Genomic DNA, 18,981 nt, shown 5'->3' with positions numbered 1-18,981 from the left:
TTCCCTGCTCATACACTCTTGATCTGTGCTCCAACACTTATGGGTGATCGTTTATTGAGAAAAGAAGGGAAAATGCTTTTCTGAAGGCAAGAGATTTTGTTCTTTCTTGATTGCAGATGTAAGAAACTCTCCCAACCACTAATATAGTGGTTAAGGAGGGACATGCTTAAGTTTCCTCTGAAGGATTACATGGGCTATCAGAAATTTTGAGTAAAATGTCCTTATTAATAATATTCATGATAAACATATGTATGGGAAAACAGAGTCATAGAATTATACTCTAAATGCAGTGCTGGCTGAGGTCTGCAACTAGCCTGGAATCTTATATAAGTATTTATTTTACCCTCCTTTCTAGGAATGATAAAGTCTGTCTTTTTTACTCCTTAGTCTTTGCAGAGGGGTCACACAGAGGTTTTGATGCTGCTTGATGTTATGAATCAATGTTCAGCTCATCTTTTTTGCTCCTAAATATCAGTGAACATTTGGCAAATTTCTACTACTGCTCATTTTGACAGGATGAGGACAGCATTCCCTTGTCTGATAGTAGAGGTGACAAATGATTCTGTACTCTCCAAGCAGCCAAAAATTGTGGGTTTAGTATCATTGTGTATTTGATTTGCATTTTATTCCATGCTCTCTTTTTTTAGCTCTCAGGGTCATTTTTGCGTGTTCTACTTATGCTATCAGGAGTTACAGCAAGAAAGCTCAGAGAAGATTTTACAGAGTGAAGAAGAGAGAGTTTTGCAGGCTTTACACTTAAAACTCTGCAGAGCAAAGGAATCTGCCAGTCTCTTCTTTCATTATTCACTGCTTTGAAAGTTTTTCAAGCAAAGATAAAGAAAAAAACATTCTTTCATTTAACTTTCAACAGTACAGGGCACTCTTACACATGTGATTCCACAGTATTTATAGAATTTTTCAGTGAAATTATTCACAAGCTGTTTTGTCTGTAATGACCTCATATGTATGCCTATAACATGTAGAAGCTTTTGTTCTAGTGGTGGATAATGAAATATCCAAAACCTGGGAAATATCCAAAACCTAATAATTAATCATGGTAAAGAAGTAATAAACCTAGCAGATCTGGATGTAGCTATATCAACAGACTGATGGCATGCCTAGCATTTTTTGTAGTTGGTTTTCATGCAAAAGCTTATTAACTTGCTGATCAGCCACTCTTTGTCTGACTCTGTTGGATCCTAAAACCATATTCAGCAAAACTATGTAACTTAAGTTGTAAGTGGGTAAATCTCAGGAGCCAGGTAAAATAATCAATTGGAGAAGTTGAAACAGAAGAAATTCTAGTCTCCTCTTAATGTTACACCATCAAAGCTAAACAGATCAGTTGTGGTTCTCTGAAATAAAAGGGAGACACCAAATTTGAGCCATCTTATATTTGTAAACTCATAGGTAACCTTGCTTAAATTTAGGATTTAATTCTTTCCCAAGTACTTCCAAACCTCTGTTCTTTCTGTGAGTGAGAAGAAACATGGGGAGGGCCAAATATGTATTTGTAAAGTATACAGCTAGTACCTGGAAAAAGAAAATCCAGTAAACACTGCTCATGCTTTCCTCTTTGCAATGGGTTCACTATTATGATGCACAGCCTAGGATTCTGGATTGCTTACATTCACTTTTGGGTGATGCCATTAGCCTATCAGATGACTCACATCAGCTTCCTTCAGTTTTCTGGGTCTCATCTGTAACATGTAAGGAACTAGTAGACTACTTTTAGTACACTTTATTCATGTACTGGACATCTGTGGCACTTGCCTAAGATCCTTTAGCAGAGAAACATACTTCTAGGTGATAACATCATGCTCCTATTGGAATCTATCATTGACTTCTCCTTTTCTTCCTCCTGGGGTCATTATAAATTAAAATGTGTTTTTTTACTGGATGGATTTTACTTTCCTTTGCAGTAATGTATTTGTCATACTTTACACAGCATGATTTCAGTCCAGGCTCACCTCTGAAAGAAGCAGGTTGTCTCTAGCTGCTGACAAATGCTTTTATCTAATTTTGGTATCACAAACTGAAAGGATGTAACTGTGTTTTAGTCTTTTGTAGAGCATTCCAAAATTCAACGTCTCCATCTCTTTCTAGCCTATCTAGTCCTTTCCTTTCCCTTTGCTTTATATGCAATACTCAGAAAGTGGCAAAATGTCAAACCTCTGCTTTAGAAAATGCCTCTATTACATATCTATGCTGCTTTTTTTTCCCCTCCTTCCCTGCCCCCCACTCCCCCCCCCCCCTCCCCCAGGAGGCAATGTGTTTGACCATTAGTGATTTTTGTATCCAGTGTTCTCATTCTTCAATTGAAAAAAAAAAATTTCCCCAATGTTACTGCAAGAGTCACCCTGAATAATCCTGGTTCTCTTTACCTTGTGCATTGTTATTCACGTTTCACAGAAATCTTTGTTGCAAGAGATTTTTTCCCTCTCTAACTCAGAAAACTAAAAGCTTGATGGTTGATACTGAAAGTTTATTATTCAAACTTTCCCGTATTGTTTTTAAGTAAGTTTTCTTAATTTACGAGAAAGAAGCAATTCTACTGTATCCATTTTAGATAATAAAATGTATTTCCAATGTTTGCTGAGAGGCTAGAGGGTTTGGTCCTCAGTCTTACAGTTTTCCTGCTTGCTTTTCAACCTGGGTATGATGGTAAAAATCTCTCAAATAAACATCTTTCCACGTTTCTAAATCATAGCTATGTTCTTCTCTGAATATAGGTACACTCCAGCTGTATCTTTGGTGAGCTGATATTTCTTTAGCTTATTTTTGGAGAACTGGCAAATGCCGTTCTTCTTTCCTCTCCACTGAGAATTAAACTTGTTTTTCCGACATCATGACGAGAGAGATGCTTGAGATTCTGTTAAATAACCATTCCTGATCTCTTGAAACTATCCACAAGTTTAATCACTGAGGTGGGGGAACACTTACATGATATGTGATTAAACTTTTTAATAACATATAAATTGTGTCTTAAACTGATGTTGAAACACTTTTTTATACAGACTGATATATCAGTGTATACACAGTTTCTATGGGTAGTGAGATGTCCGATTTACTCAGTAAGACTGTTTCTTTTGGTTGGAATAGTTAGAATAGTCCTAACAGCTGTTAGCTGGCACCACACTTCTCCCACCAGTGCACAAAGATTTTGTGAGAGAAGAGCCTGAAACATCATGCTGGAGTTTGCTTTGACCAGTCAATTACAAAACACAGGCGAACATAACTTCAGGCAGTGCCTGGAGTTTTTGTCATTTCAGCACAACCCTTTGGAGATAAAATTAGCCTGTGTGATAGGACACAGAGCTTCTACAGGACGTATGAGTTGCAACCTAGCATAAGTGCTCTGCATAGTGAGTATTAATGGAATTGCTAGTAAGTAACTGAAGATCCTCCTCTTCACCTCAGCTCACACGAGCTCTTACAGAAAAAGGGGATGGGCAGCTGTTAACCACTATAGCATCCCAGTCAGCTCTCTTTGATCCTGTCATTATAATTTTCACAGATTTCACTGCCTGGAAATAAGTGGAAAGCCCCACTTGTAACTCTCAAAAAAGGATAGTGTATAGCTGAATCTCACAGCTGTGTTCTGCCAGGAAAATAGCAGAATCCCTTTTGCAAATTAATTTTCTCTGAGCTCCTAGATGTGCTCATTACTTCTAATGTTGTTTCTCTTCTGGGAACCTCTATTGGTAGGGTAGGATGACCTTTTCTAGTGTAACTGTCCAATTCTGCATATAAAAGAGTTCAAAATTACTTGAGTCAGAGAGAAAAAGCATAAGGTTTCAGCCAAGTGTATGGGCCATTTGTCTATAAAAGCCTGGGAAAAGTGTCCCAGGTCCCACACTCTGCTTGATGACTTGAACATACCTTTCATGGAAAACTTTTATCTCCTCCCATCTTTAGATATGGGGTAGTTGTAACATGTTGTTGTGACTATCAGTAGAATAATTTACTAACTAGATTTTTTTTATTAATCTTAAATATACTGTCTGTTTTTTTGAAGTGTTGTGAATTATGATAGCTTTCTAACTCTACATTAACATGATACGGAGTGATTTTATTAGTGTGGCTATGCATTGTTTCCCTAAATACTTCAGCTTCACATTTACTAACAGAAATATTGTGTGGGCTTTCAGTTACTCTGCTAATGAGCTTAAATATGTTTTAGTTGGATTTAAATTAGTGTGAGGATGTTTTTTTTATGGCAGTTAGTATCTCAGATATACTGAGGTGAAAGGTGTTCTGTGTGTAGCTGAATAGCTTGGGTGTGACTAGATTTATCTTTTGTGCTGTCAAATGTTCCTAGAGTATGTCTGCATTCCCTTTAAAGATAAAATTTAATGAGCAGGGCACTAAATGCCTGCTACTATCATGTTCACGTGAAAGAAATAGATCAGGGAGGTTGAAAGTCTAATTCCGTGTTGTTATACCATCATTAACTAAAATGAGGTGGTCCCAGTGCAGCAGCTTGCACCCGCACAGCTGAACTGAGCACCTTCATCGATTGAGGGAATTGTGGGATGGTTCTTCATTCACCCAGAAGTGCTTCACCATTTCTGCCTGCCTGTGCTTCCATATCGTTTGCAAGAATCTGGTTGGGAATAATAAAGGAGCATTTCCTCTTAGAGCAATGGCTAATGGAGGGGAACAGAATACCTTGTACCATGGTTCTTCTTTCTCAGCTTTGTGCAGTAATGTTCCCCAGAAGCCTGTGCTTTATTCTGTCACCTGCGGAATGACTTCACTGTATTCCCAGGGGACACCATTCAGCAGGCTATCAGATATCACTAGAAATTTATATTCTCTGAGCTAGTAGTTTAATGTTTGGGGTTTTTTCCTTTCCCCTGTAGTACAGGGGATATATTTATCATCAGTATCTCCCTGGCTCACCATCTCGTGACACGCATATCAATTACTTTTGGCTCTGTCTTCTCTTCCCCACCTCCCACCCCACTTTTCCAAATGAGCAGAAAAGAGCATAAACAAATTAGGAAATAATAATGAAACGATATGTACTATGTGTCTCATTTGACAAGACAGACTCTCTGAAGGGCAGCTTGGATGCATGAGTGATGAGGAGACAAGATTCAGAAAAGCAGGAAGGGATTTGTGTTTAATAATAAATGTTCCATCTGAAGGCAAAATTATGATTGTGTGTCATAAAACCCCCAAAAACTAATAAAATAAAAAATGCAAGAAATTATTCATGCTGGGTTGAATTAGTGTTTACTGAACAAGTCTGGCTACCTTCTGGTATTATCTGACATTTCCTTATGTTGACATGACTGACAGAGGAATTATGCCCTCTTGCTAATACTAACAACTATCTCTTTTTCCCAGGACACCAGAAATACAGCTGTCATCTTTTCAAGTTGCAGGTCACAGTAGGTCTCTGTCTTTCTCATATTCTTAGATTAAAAAGTCTTGAATCAGGCACCAAAAGACTGTGAGATGTCACAGAGCAATATTCTTGGTACTTTGTGGGGGTTTTTTGATTCCTGAGGCTTTAGGATCATCTGAAGATATATATTTAAGGGTTCTTTTGGAAATTTGAAGGGTCAAAAATTAATCTTCCTTGTTAGCTTACTTAATTTTTAATAACATTTTAGATTCTACTTTCATTCCATGACTGCAGAAACTGGGGGTTTCCCGGATAAAAACACAGGATAAAACTACACCATAAAACTTTCAAGGAAATTACAAAAGTTGGCCGCAGAGAAGAATGCCAAGTGTGAAGTCCAAATTTGTCAATTACTTGCACTTGCTCCCAGGCAATACATCATGTGTGACATTTTCGCTTCAATTTAGATCTTTATAGTCTTTCTCTGATCTTTTTTTGCCCTTTTCTCCAGCCTTCTTAATATCTGTCCACCATCTGAACTCTTTCCACTGCCTTGATTCACTTGACTATCTTTCTATTTGTCTTGTTGCTGAAAGATCTTCACCGGTGTTTGATTGTACTCAACCACACACTGAGTTGTTTTTGTGATCCTGGCCCCCATTCAGTGGTCACTTGGACTTCTTCCATCATTTTGATGGTAGTCACGTGCCTGACAGTACTCTGACAATGGCTGCTTTGAAGCTGTTTGTCTTTCTATCATTTTCTGCTACTCTGACACTGCCAGAGCCACCAATGGTCATTCCCTCTTTTCTTCTTGCACTGTCTCTCACTTCAACCTTCTCTTCCTTCTTCTTTCCTTACCTGTCCTCAATGAAAAAGCACCTCATTACTATGTCTGTCTGGTAAGAAGCAGGATCTGTGTACCATTGATCTACATCCACCAGGCTTTAAAGGATACTTTACATGGTCCTTCTTCAGGCAATCAACTCCATTCTCCAAATACTCACTCTTTTTACATTCTCTTCAGCCAGTCTTTCTCCAGTACGTCACCACCGATACTTTCCCTCTCCCCTTACTCTACCATCCTACTTTAATCCCACTGGGACTGAAGGTGAACACTCCATCTGAAAAGTAGGACTCTATCAGACCCTTCTACAATACTTTAAAGGAAGATTAGCTGGAATCATTATTTTTTCAGAATTACCTGTGAAACTGGAACAAAGGAAAAAAATCCAAATAATTTAACATATGGGAGAAACTTATTGATGAAATAAATGAATATTTTTGGCTTGAAGTTGTCACTGAAATATGAAAATTGGTCAGATTCCAGCATTAAACTCATCTGGATTGATTTCTAGTTCTGAGAGCTATCAGGGTAGTATTTTGCTATTATGTGAATTCAACTTTGTGTAAGACAAAGTTTAAGAATAGGACTCTACAGTGAGATTGATATTTTCACACTAAGACATTACAGGAAAGTTAGTGTGCTAACTAACTGGAACATGATTTTACAGAATACTAGCTACTTTTCCCGGGAACCTCTCTTCCTCTTCCTTTTCCCCTCTTCATTGCAAACTTAGTGCATAGTGGCAATGTTTAGAACTACTGTTTAGCAGTTGCTTCATAATCAGTGTACAGGCTTACAGCTGTGCTGGTAAATTAATGAGGGCCCAGAAACATTCCCATGCCCCAGAACCCCATCATCTATACTGCTTGTGTCTTGGTACAGTTCCTTTCATGCTTTTTCCAGCAGGGTTCAGGAATTAATATTCCAAGGGCCATTTTTGATATACAGCTTTCTGAAGTCACTCTGGAAGAAAAGAGAATTTACCAGCAGAGATGTGGACCATTTCTTGTGAAGTGTCTGCCTTGGGACATGTCATGTAGACATAGAATCTTGCAGGAAGAGTTTGGGTTGAGCAGCTTAGGCACAGAAAATTCACACCCAAACAATTAGGCTTTTGTGGTTTTTTTTTCTTTTTTCTCAGATACAAGCATTTAATAAACTAGCATGACTTTCCATTTTAAACTCCTAGCATTCACTTCAAAAGGAGAAATAGTATTGCAATATAGATAGTATAGATAGCCCTAGATAATACAAAAAGAAAAAAAAAAAAAAGAGGACCATGAGAAAAGCAACATAGTCTGGCAGGTCAGTATAAAACTAAGTTTTAGAAGTTGCAAGTGCCTTCCCAAAGGAATTGCCTTGACAGCTCCCTGCTAGTTCTGTGATTAAAGCAGTTTCAGGCTAAAACTAGATGGTATCATACCCCTCTTCAGATGGAGAAAAGGAAAAGAATTGCCTAGCCAATTAGCCTAATCTGTTTTTTCTCTAATTTGTCTGTTTTGCATAACCACAGTATTAACCAGCAGTTCACTCCTGCTAATCCCCAGTGCTACAAAGAAGAAAAGAACCCATTTGTATATTACAGTGTAATCATAATATCTACTAATTTCCTTCCATACACTACAGGCCTCTTTTGAAAGAAGATTGCTGGCATTATCCCCATTTTATAAATGAGGAGACTTACTGTACAGCAAAATGATTTCTCAGGAACTGAGAGTTACTGATAAAGTAGAGCCTGATATCAGTGTGACTGATAGAGAATAAAACGCAGGTCTCCTAAATTCTCAGCACAGTTCACTCCCTGCAAGCTTTAGTGCTCACTTGCATCTGGGATTATGAGAAGTCTGCAGTAAACATTTTTCTCCTGCATTTCTAAGTAATTTATTTTCTAATTTTTTAATGTCACCACACACAAAAGTGAATAATTACAAAATTGCTTGCTTTCTGTGTGTCTACAAGGACGTAACTTGGACTGTTTAGTGGTGGTAGTAGAAAACAAGGTTGACTTCAAAGAAGGGTGCTAGCACTATCCTTCCTTTTTTTAGAAAGGGTCTCATGGTCTCATTTTGGTGCTTTCACAAAATAAGACATAAATCTCCATGGATTGAAAGGAGAGTATTGTTTTCAAATGCAAACTTTCATCTCGGCCATAGCTCTTCATCACACACAAACTCTCAGAGTATTATTTTCAAATGCAAACTTTCATCTCGGCCATAGCTCTTCATCACACACAAACTCTCATAGGAACATCTGTCTATTGCTGTTATACTTCAAATTCTTATTCCATGCCCCAATCCTGGCCATAGGTCTCCTCCTCTTCTAATATATGATGCTATTGTGCCAAGGGTGAGAGAAGATGGCTTTTTTGTAAATTAAGAAGGTCAGTTGTAAGACCCCTATGCTAATTTCATTCCTTAGAGGCAAGATTTTTGGAGAAGTCAGACCCATGTTCTTTATATGAATAGTTTTCGCTGAGGTATTTTGACCTTCACATAGGATTCAGAGACTAGCTTAAGAATTAGGTAACAAAATCCTGGCACCAATGTGGTGGAGATTTGCCTGCTCCTCCTACCCCAAGGAAAATTAGCTAGACAATAAAGGCAGAAATTACTATGTCTTATGTGTGTGGACAGTGAAATTTCTGTAAGGAGATTTTCAAATTTCTTGTTGTCCTAGATAGGACTGCATTTACACTTACACTGTTAACATATTCAAGCATTCGCTTGCTTTCCCAGTTCTCATTGTTCTCTGGCTCCTTAAATTATACACATTAAAATCTATCATAACCTATTATTAGTTTGAGAAAAAAGCAAGTGTTTTGCTAGTTGATCTCCTCTTGTAGTTAGTCAAGTGTTACTCTTTTTCCCTAAAGAAAGGTTAATATCAAATTTAGATCTCTTTTTCTATTCTGTGATAAGAAGCATCTCTGCAAGATCACAGTGCCCTGATGAGCGGGCAGACAACATCAGGCTCCTTGCCTCAAGATACTGCTGCAATTAAATATGTTTGCTACCTGAGGGCTAACAAGTGAGCACTAGGATCTTCTGAGTTTCAAAAGACAAAAACATTGAAAAGCTGTTTTTTGATCTCCAGTGAACCAAGCTATAGGTTCTTGATACCTGAAACCAACTTTCTGTGTTTAGATGATGAGCTGACTGAATAAAGCCTTGCAGGATCTCTGCCTAGACAGAGTTTTAATGACCCCTTTCAGTTTTGTGGCAACTCCTAGCTATCGAGTCCCCATGGCAGGGCATGATGGTCCATGATTAATGATGCTAGATGTACAGAGCAGCCATGAAGAGATTCCCCCTTTTAGGCAGCAAAGAAAAGATTGAAGTGGCATCTTGCAGCTACCCATGTTGGGGACAATCAAAGAGTCATCAATATCCCAGAATGAAAATGTGTCTGCATCGATTTTACATGTGGGGGACGTTAAGAGATGTCATCCATCATAGCTGACTGTCAGTATGTTTGGGGAAGGTGGGCTAAAGCCATTGGAGGAATGCCAAAATACTCTTACAATTTGGCAACTTCATGAAAACAAGATTGTCTTCCCTGCAAGCTAGAAAACTGAGTGTGAGATTAATTACTTAACTCCTAGTACTCTTGAATTTGATGCTTATTCCTATGCTCAGCTGTTCTTTAACAATAACATTAATTTGAATATTTTACAAGAACATTTGAAGTTTATTTACGGAAACATCTAAAATTCTTCATTTTAGATGTATATGGAGAGTTGATTGCTTTTTCCGTAATTGGGATTGCAACTGTGATCTTTTATAAAGCTATTATTAGTCCCAATATTATCACAGCTGTAGCTTCCAGGACTGATTGAGTTTAGAAATGACTCAGTTTCTTTTAAAGGCTAAGATGAGCTTTTATGGCAAATTTCAATACAGTCAACCTGGCCAAGCTTTAGGACTGGTTATGGCCCCATTGCTGTACATTTAAAAATGAACTGGCTTTACATTTCATGCCACTATCACTACCTGCCAGTCCTTGAAATATTCCAGGCAGTTACATTTCCTTGGAAGCTTGTGTGTAATCGTATTTGAAGAAAACATGTTGTAAATTACTGAAGTTATCAGTGTTCACTCTATATAAATTGTCATAGTGTATTAGGCTGAAAGACTGTATTTCTATATGCGTAAGATATGTGCAAAGCTATATACTATGTAAACCCAGTTGTTTGCTGTTTGCTTGGAGAGAATATAGAGGTCTCTCTGTGTTTCATCAGCGCAAAGCAAAAGGAACCATTCTAACAGATGGTGCTATAGCTCTGTTTTTTGAGAGTTATGACTCAAGTCGAAGACCCAGTTTATAGGGCTGACTATTCTTTCTGCTAACAGTGCTACTTGTTTGTAATGAGGTTTCGCAGTGAAATAATTTCTGCATTGCTTACGCACTGCAGAACTTTTTAAGCGTGTGGCTGGGAGTGATGGTGGAAAGTGGACTATAGCACTAGGTGATACAGGAGGAGAAATGAAGCAGTTGGTGAAACTGTTCAACAGTTTGAAGATCATACATCTGAAAATCAATAATATGCTGTTCTTCCATATAACAGCCTTGGTGTATGTATGAACAATTCAGCTGAGTGCAGTCACTGCCCCAGCTGCTGTGGCCAGTGGTGTGTTGTTTTCAGGGCCACATGAAGAGGAGAATAATTAGAAATAACTTGAGACCAAACATTTCAACTATTAGAAACCATTTTAGTAACTCTTCCAGGAGGAGCTTTCCAGGAGGGCTCCTTTATGACCTCCTGGCTCATTCTGAATAGCTCATCTATGTCTGTGCAGAACATCTCCATTAGGATGATAAATGTGCCACGCATCTCAAATATAACATTGAGTAAACCTGCCAGATGATTTTTATATTCCAGGTGTCTCACCGATATTTCTTTTCCTTACAGAATTTTTTTGTGCGTTTGTTTGCTTTTTAAAAAGGAGCCACATCCTCGCCTGTGGCCAGACTGAAGGGTTGTGTAAGTGGTGTGAATGCATAAATGTAAAGATGCTCAGAAGCTCATCTCTGCAGTGCCTTGACGTTTCTACATCTCTGTGCAGGCCTGTTCCCTCCCACTGCACAGAAGGGCCTCTGCAGACCTGCAATTTTATGCTGGCTGTGATGATGATTTGAGGCTAAGAAAGCCTGGTGCTCCCACAAGGAGTGTGCCTTTTTCCCCTTGCCAGGCCTCACCACCCCAATTACAGTCACACCAGTTTGCTGTGTGGTATAACTGCCCATGGGGCTCCCTTGTTGCTGGTGCTAAAGATCTGTAGCTCTAAGTCAGAATGGGGTCTTTTTATTTTCAGCTTTTTTCTCTCACTCAAGCCTGTTACGTGGAAGTAAAGAGAAACATGCATGGGGTATCTCTTTGGTTTTATTCTTGGCTACCCACCAGGAACCAAGTCTGGGATTCTCCACTGTATTCCACTAATGTGCTGCAATTTTCACCAGTTTGAAGTGGGGGTAGACCATGTTCATTCCCATGTGCTAATTCTGAATGCTAATTATGTTCTAATATTGCATGAATTCAAATGACTGCCTAAGTTTTGTGGCAACAAAGAATAATATACATAAATGACCAAACTTGGAGCACATCTTAGGCCTAGCTATTTGTTTTTTGAAAATGGATTTCTATTTGAGTATAATCTTTTATTTTATAGAAACCTTCTTGTTTCTATGCCTGCATCTTCCTACCTCTCCTCACACTTCCACAGCCCATACTACCAATGCCAGTATTTCATTTTCACTCACACAGAGGAAGGTAGTTGCAGGGAGAAATTTCTGGCAAAGATGATAGCTGCATTTCTCGGAGATGTTTTCCACAGTGGGGAGTAGGAGGATGGGGAAAGTAGGTTGGAGAGTAGAGAAAGGGAGAGAAATGGTTGCCTGCCTTGCATTCTCAGGAAATGAAAAAACTAAATGTAACCCCTTGTCTTCACAAGGTAAGCAACCTGCTGATGTTAGACAATAAATGTTCAGGCACCCATGAAGCAACGTAACAACTACCATGTTCAGACTCAGCAAGTGCAAGGGTCATTGGCCCACTCAGAAAGAACTGCTCTTTGTAGGAATATTTTTTTATTCTGAGTTACTTGTTCAGGTTTGAATGTATTTAAGATTACGACAGATGCAGGTGAGACCAAAAAAAACCAAAACACAAAACCAGACTAGTTTGGTCTGCTTTTTCTTATTCTCTTTATTGAACATTTGAGAGAAAGCCCTTAAAATTTGTGTGTTACTGAATGCTGGGATGCTGGAGGCATAGGAGCTGGGAAGCTTGAATGCTTGTTTGAATTATATGGCTCTGACTCCTCTCTGCCAGTGTCCAGAACAGTAAACACCACACTGTTCTATCTGTTCTCTTCTCTTTTGCCTTAGTGTCAAAAGTAATCAATTTTTTTTTTTTTTCTTTTTTTTTTTTTTTTTTCTTTTAAAGGATGATTCCAGCTACAAACAAAGCCTTTGTTGTAAACAACCTTGTTTCTGGAACAGGCTATGACCTCTGTGTCCTGGCAATGTGGGATGACACGGCCACAACCCTTACTGCCACCAATATTGTGGGATGCGCCCAGTTCTTCACCAAAGAAGACTACCCTCAGTGCCAGTCGATGCACAGTCAGTTCCTGGGTGGGACCATGATTCTGATCATAGGAGGCATCATTGTGGCAACTCTGTTGGTATTCATTGTAATACTCATGGTCCGCTACAAGGTCTGCAACAATTCCCAGGGGAAGATGTCTAATGTCAGCAATGTCTACTCACAGACGAATGGAGCACAACCAGTTCAGAATGGAGTCTTGCCCCAAGTCAACCCCAAAGTGGTGGTGAGAAATGAACTTATGGAGTTTAACTGTCAGTCTGCACGGAGCAGCATCTCCTCTTCTTCCAGCTCTGCAAATAGCCGTGACTGTGATGACTATAGCCTCCAAAGTGAACAGGGCACATTGTCCAGTAAGTGGAGGCCTCCTTCCAGGTCAAAACACAATATTGACCGGCTAATGGGAGCTTTTGCATCCTTGGAACTGAAATGTCAGAAAAAGGAGGAGATGACAGACTCCAGAACTTCCACGGTGGCCTGCCACTCGGACAAAGAGCCACTGCTGGGCCAGCCAGAGTCCAAATTTCGCAGCCTCCTCATGTTGCCTCTGGAGGGCAAAACTAAACGTAGCCATTCTTTTGACATGGGGGACTTCACCACATCTCAGTGTTGCACCTACCCAAAAAAGATAACAAACATTTGGACAAAGAGGAGCCTCTCAGTGAATGGCATGCTTTTGCAGTATGATGACAATGACCTAACAGGGGCGAAAGGGACTTTTGGGAGCTCAGAGTGGGTAATGGAAAGCACAGTGTAAATATCACTGTCTCCCCCCTCCTTTTTCCCCCTCATGTGTTATAAAGCGTGGTTTGCTGCAGGGCCGTGCATTTGAAAAGAGAGGGGAGGAAACTTTTTCAGTTGTACTGGCCAAAAAGATAGGTAAACAAATAAGTAACAGGGATACTGAAAGAGAAAGAGCGTCATGAAATGTTAATAGGCACATAAGGCACCATTCTTGTCTGGCCCCAACTAAACCATGCGTGAATATTTCAAGGAATTTGCTAGTTGTATTTAGCATTGCTTTCCAAAAGTTGCTCAGACTCTTGGTGAACCATCACACAAGATTAATCAAGGATGATGAAAAGGGGTTTAACAGCATCAATTTAATTTTATAGGGTTTCTTTTCCTTTTTTTTTTTTTTTTTTTTTAAAAAAAAGGGCACTTTCTGTTAACCACAGTAATATGTTTCTTGGTATATAAAATAGGTGTTAGGATATATCTGGTTGTCACTGCAAGTGACTTTCTCAAAAGTGCAGGCAAGGAATCTGCAGGGACAGATCAGAGCAAATTGTTCAGCATAATTTCATGGTGTTAACTGTGACATCTGGGAATATAGTACTTGTTGTTGAGTGGGCTTTTGGTTAGGATTTAATGATTTCTGTTCCGTTTTGCCTTGTTACTGCTTTTGAGTTGTGTTTTCCCCACAACAGAAAGTGTTTCCATGCATTTTTTAGTTTTTGTTTTCAGTCTCATCCAGTCCCCCAGATGAAAAGGAAGATATGTACAAAGGTCAAATTTCTGATGTACTGTATAACCCACCTTCATTACCACCCCTTATGTCCTAGGAAAAATTAAATCTAGGGGCTAATAAATTAAAAAAAAAAAATCATCCTCTTTCTTACATCTTCTTCATAGTCTCTGCTTGTCAATGCTCAAGGCAGATTGCAGCAGCTATTGATATCTGTAAGGGTGTTGCTATCAAAGATGGGAAAAATAGCAATCAAGATTTCCTATTAAAGGATAAAGAAAGGGAAAACAAAAGTAGCTCTCATGAACTCTCCACGTTATAAATACCAGTGGTTTCTGGCAAAGGTCACGCTGTCACTCTGCTCGAATGACAAAGAAAACACAAACTTTCACCCTATTGTGACAAAAGCTTTTTGTCTGTACAGTCACCATGACACAGCTTGACTGTACCATTGGCATCACAGGAAATGTAAGTTTTTGTGTATTTCAGGGGATTTGGTATGCTCCCAATTATGGAAGCAGTAAAATTTAGGTGTCTCAGAGCAGGGGGTCTCCTATGTGTCCTCTGCATTACAGGTAACCTTTCCCCAGTCCTCGGTGTACTCCTGCCCCCCTGTCTCTCACCCTCAGTAAGGTACTTGCTAACTAAAACCAGGAGCTCTTCAGGGCTTGTGAACTGATTCTCAAATTAATTTGGGGGGAACACTGCTGTGCTTGTGGAGATGCAGATGGCCCACCCAGTTGAATTCATTGTCCTTAACAACTTTACCGTAATTTCCGACATTCTGGTGGCTCCTGCAACTGTCCTTTCATTTGTTTATTTGTTGGCTCCCAAAGATCAGCTGCTGGGACCCATTCTGAATTTGCACATTGTTACTATGATTTTGTAAAAGACATGTGGAGAAAGGGTACAAGGCACAGAGAAAATAACACATGAAAAAACTCTATGTATATTTTTTTTAAAGGTGCAGAGATATATTGTGACATGGCTGTGTACTTGATCTTGTATTCGTCACGTTTCCTACTTGGAGTTTTAGAAAATGACATCCCTGTGATCAGAATATTTTTTTCCTTTATTTTCTTTTTTTTTTGCTACAAAATGTACAGTAAAAACATTCTTGGGGAAAAGTACCTGCTTTTCATTTGTTTGCTGTTCTGTGGTCTGCTTTGAACCTAAGTAAGGAGCAGTAATTATTTTTTAAATTATCTTGAAAATTTCGATGTTTACTTTCTTTTTCCCCTCAAACTTCAGGAATTTAGGTACAAATTAGGAATCCAAAAATACATACCTTTTTGGAATGCATGAGAAAAGATTTTGTTAGAAGGCATTTCACCTCTTTTTCTGTGGTTACATTTATACAGCTCTATATCACTGATGTATTTTAAACCCTGATCCAAAATCTGAAGAAATAAGAGGAAGCCTTTTTAGGTTTAGGAACTCACTTTGTAGGTTTTTGCTCAGATTATTACTCACTACCGACATCAATATATTCAAAAGAGACCCAGTCAAACTTTGCAACATCTTTCAAAGTCTTTGGCTTTCTCATGCTTTCCAAGAGTAATGACACCTCTAGTGCCAGAATTTATATCATCCAACAGTCCAGATGGCACCTTCACGTTAACCATTAATGACATTTACATTTATGACGTACCGAAGACTCTTAAAGATATTAATGTAATTATTTTCTTTTTCTTGTTACACTGTGGTGTGGTTGGAATTTTTTATTATGTTGCTGCTTCACTTTGAACATGACATCTGGGTTGTTTTTAATTTAGCCGTTGAGTTTATCAGCAATATTAGTAGCATATGCAGCCATGAATTTTCAAAACCACTATCCTATACTATTTTCTTTATTAAAAAGGAAAATATTGCTTTCAATTTCTCATATAAGATTAGAGGAAATAAGCCAACAGATGCTGTTTTAAAGTAATGGACAGTTGCCAAAGAACCCAGGTAATAAAGTCCACAATCTAACAGCTGCATTTATTACTGTTAATCATGATTTTAATTCATTTAGAGTTAATGAATGAGGCTCAATCCACATCAGCAAATTTGCAAATACTGTACAAAATGAAACGAGCGCTCAGCAATTACCGTTGGTGCTCACAGCATTTGGGAGGAAAAGGACTAAGGGACTCATAGGTGAGGTAGGGAGCCCCATGGTGAGTCAGCAAGTGGCCAGCCCTGAGAGAGGGATGGAGCCAGTTCTGCATGATGATAACAATCCTGGGTGCCTGATGGGTTGTGATCACCCTTCAGGTGCCACCAGACACTGCCTTGTTTATACAGCTGGCTAAACAGACCTCTGAAATTATCCTGTGGCTTCCCCTTTATCACTTTGAGAGCTGCTGAAGTGTTTGAGAGCTGCTCTGCGTTTTGGGTTACATCCTGAATCTATGCCCTAATTGTTAATGCACAAGTGTGACCCTTAGGGTGCCTTTGTTTTGCCTCCCCTTTTATGTGTGCACCTCACTCAGCATCTCTGGATTTGATTATTTTTCTGTAGTTCTCCTGCATTGCTCTACTTCTGAGCGCAACTGCACATCAGTAGCTGGTGAAGTGATATACAGATATCCACTTACCCAGGCATAATAAATATGTTCACACATCATTGAGGAGCTGAGCTAGCTGGCCTAGTCCCCTGGCCTCACAACCCTACACTGAGAAATTTATACAAGTCTCAAGTAACAGTGCTGTCTCACATATTCACGTGTGGTAGTGTGATGTGCAGCTGCACCAACTGTGTTTTAGATGCAAATGTCAGGTGGAGCAGATAGTAAGGATGACAACAGAGATGAACAAGAGGCTTCTGAAAGAGAAGCCTGGGAAATTAAAGGTGCTACAGAATTTAAAGTGAATCTTGTGGGAATAATTAAAGACAACTGCTTATACGTATGTAAACCCTGTAAATTATTTTTTTAATATGTTTTATAATAATGGAATAAGCTTTTTTTCTAAAAATATATGCTATTTACTTGAAAGAACAGGATATGATTCCACTTTGAATTCTGCACACAGTTAGTTCTTCTAAAAAACCAAACCCAAATCCCCAAAATATCATCCTGGAGACTATTAAACAAGATGACTACATGAAAATTTGAAATTAGTCATGATCTGGATTCCTTTGATGTCTGCTAGGAATCAGATGGTTGTATGAAATGAAAATAAAAATTTATGTGTGCATGTATATGTCTGCATATGTACATATGCATAGCAAAGCAGACCATACTATTTGCTTACAATTTATATCCTCCTTACAGATTTCATGACTTGGGATATATATCTGATTTCAAATGTCTCTTCTGAGTTTGCCACCTCTAGAGAACAGCAACTAATTTGCTTTCCCCTTATCCTTAGAGGAAGATAACCTTTTATATGTTTCCCAAACTATACCCAGTACTTGGTTACAATTTGGATTCATCCACTCGTAAAGCAATGCATAACAACAAAGCAATGAAAGATACCTCTGCCCTGCATGATTCAAGACTGGAAAGGTGGTAGCTTTTCCTTTGCTAAACCTGGTTATATCCCACACTGTGGGATTGATCTGCTCTGGAAACAGAAGAAAATAATCCAAAAGACAGCTTGTTTCATTCCCACTCTTCACCCAGCAAAGCATTGCAAAGACAGATGACCAAAAAGCCCTTGGAGGTCTCTGAGCAAGTGCAATAAATGCAGCAACCATTTAAGCATTTTCTAATCTAGAGGCTAATGAATAATTCCACCTGACAGCTAGGAAAACTTTCTAGTCTTTGAATAGCTTGAATGTCACATCTGTTTACAATGCTTTGTACCCATTAACCTGTGGGTAACCCACAGCACACCATATGGTGCATGCAGCACCCCCCTCTACCCCTTGCAACCAATTTCTCTGGAACCTTTCCTCAGTGACTCTCTCCTCTCTGTGTTTGCAATTCAATAGTTGGGCAATTCTGGATGTGGAATAATATTCTGGATGTGGAATTAACAAGTGACATTATTAACATTTTACATGTTTCACCTTTAAATTCCCCTAAACACAGGGGATTCCTCCAAAAACATGCAGTTAGGTTTGGTCGTAGACTGTAAACCAGATGAAAACTAAATCAAATATTACCTTGAAACTCTTGCTTTCAACGTAGGAATTTTACGTTCTGCAGTACATTTTCCTTGTCCTAATTAATTAATCCTTAATCCCCAAAGGTACAGGATTCCCTAGCATCAGCTGTCAGAAGACCCTACTGTATGAAACAGTGCCAGATGTTTATTCCTGTTATTACTCTCCCAACAGATGGCAAATTCCACAGATATAAATATATATCCAGACATAGATACATCAGCAAGTGTATTTGTATTCATGCATACATGTTCATGTGAACACATGTAAACATGTGCATCTCTAACTGTATGCTTTGTGGTGTACAGATTTCCTAGTTTGGTAATAAAGGAACATTTTTTTTTTTTTTAAATGAAATATTAATGGGAGAAAGAGTGAGAGAACAGAAACCTCCTCTTTCTAGGAAGCAGATTAGTTGATAATCTGCATCTCATTCCATTAGGGAGGGTTCAGTGCTTCAAATGAACTTAACTGGAGGTTAAAGTATTCATTTGTTTCATATGACCGCAGTGAAGGTTCATCTCCTACGTTAGGGCAGATATTCAACTTCCATCACGTGCTGCAGATAAATCTCCTGTCAATGAGGACTCATGCTTTGCAGGGAAGCAAG

General features: G+C 38.8%; 1 protein-coding gene across 6 annotated transcripts in view; it reads left to right on the top strand.

Annotated features, from left to right (window-relative positions):
• LRFN2 (leucine rich repeat and fibronectin type III domain containing 2) overlaps positions 1-13,945 on the top strand; it is a 159,226-nt gene extending 145,281 nt beyond the window's left edge. For all 6 annotated transcript variants that reach the window (XM_074897045.1, XM_074897044.1, XM_074897041.1 and 3 more), the window contains one exon: positions 12,646-13,945. In XM_074897045.1, coding sequence (XP_074753146.1) covers positions 12,646-13,564 — 919 coding nt within the window. In that variant the 3' untranslated portion in view covers positions 13,565-13,945. The remainder of the gene's footprint in view (positions 1-12,645) is intronic.
• The last annotated feature ends 5,036 nt before the right edge of the window (positions 13,946-18,981 follow it).

Source organism: Athene noctua, chromosome 1, assembly GCF_965140245.1.
Source record: "Athene noctua chromosome 1, bAthNoc1.hap1.1, whole genome shotgun sequence".
Classification (NCBI taxonomy): domain Eukaryota; kingdom Metazoa; phylum Chordata; class Aves; order Strigiformes; family Strigidae; genus Athene; species Athene noctua.
Note: the sequence above shows the minus strand (reverse complement) of the source record. Positions and strands in the feature narration are given on the sequence as shown.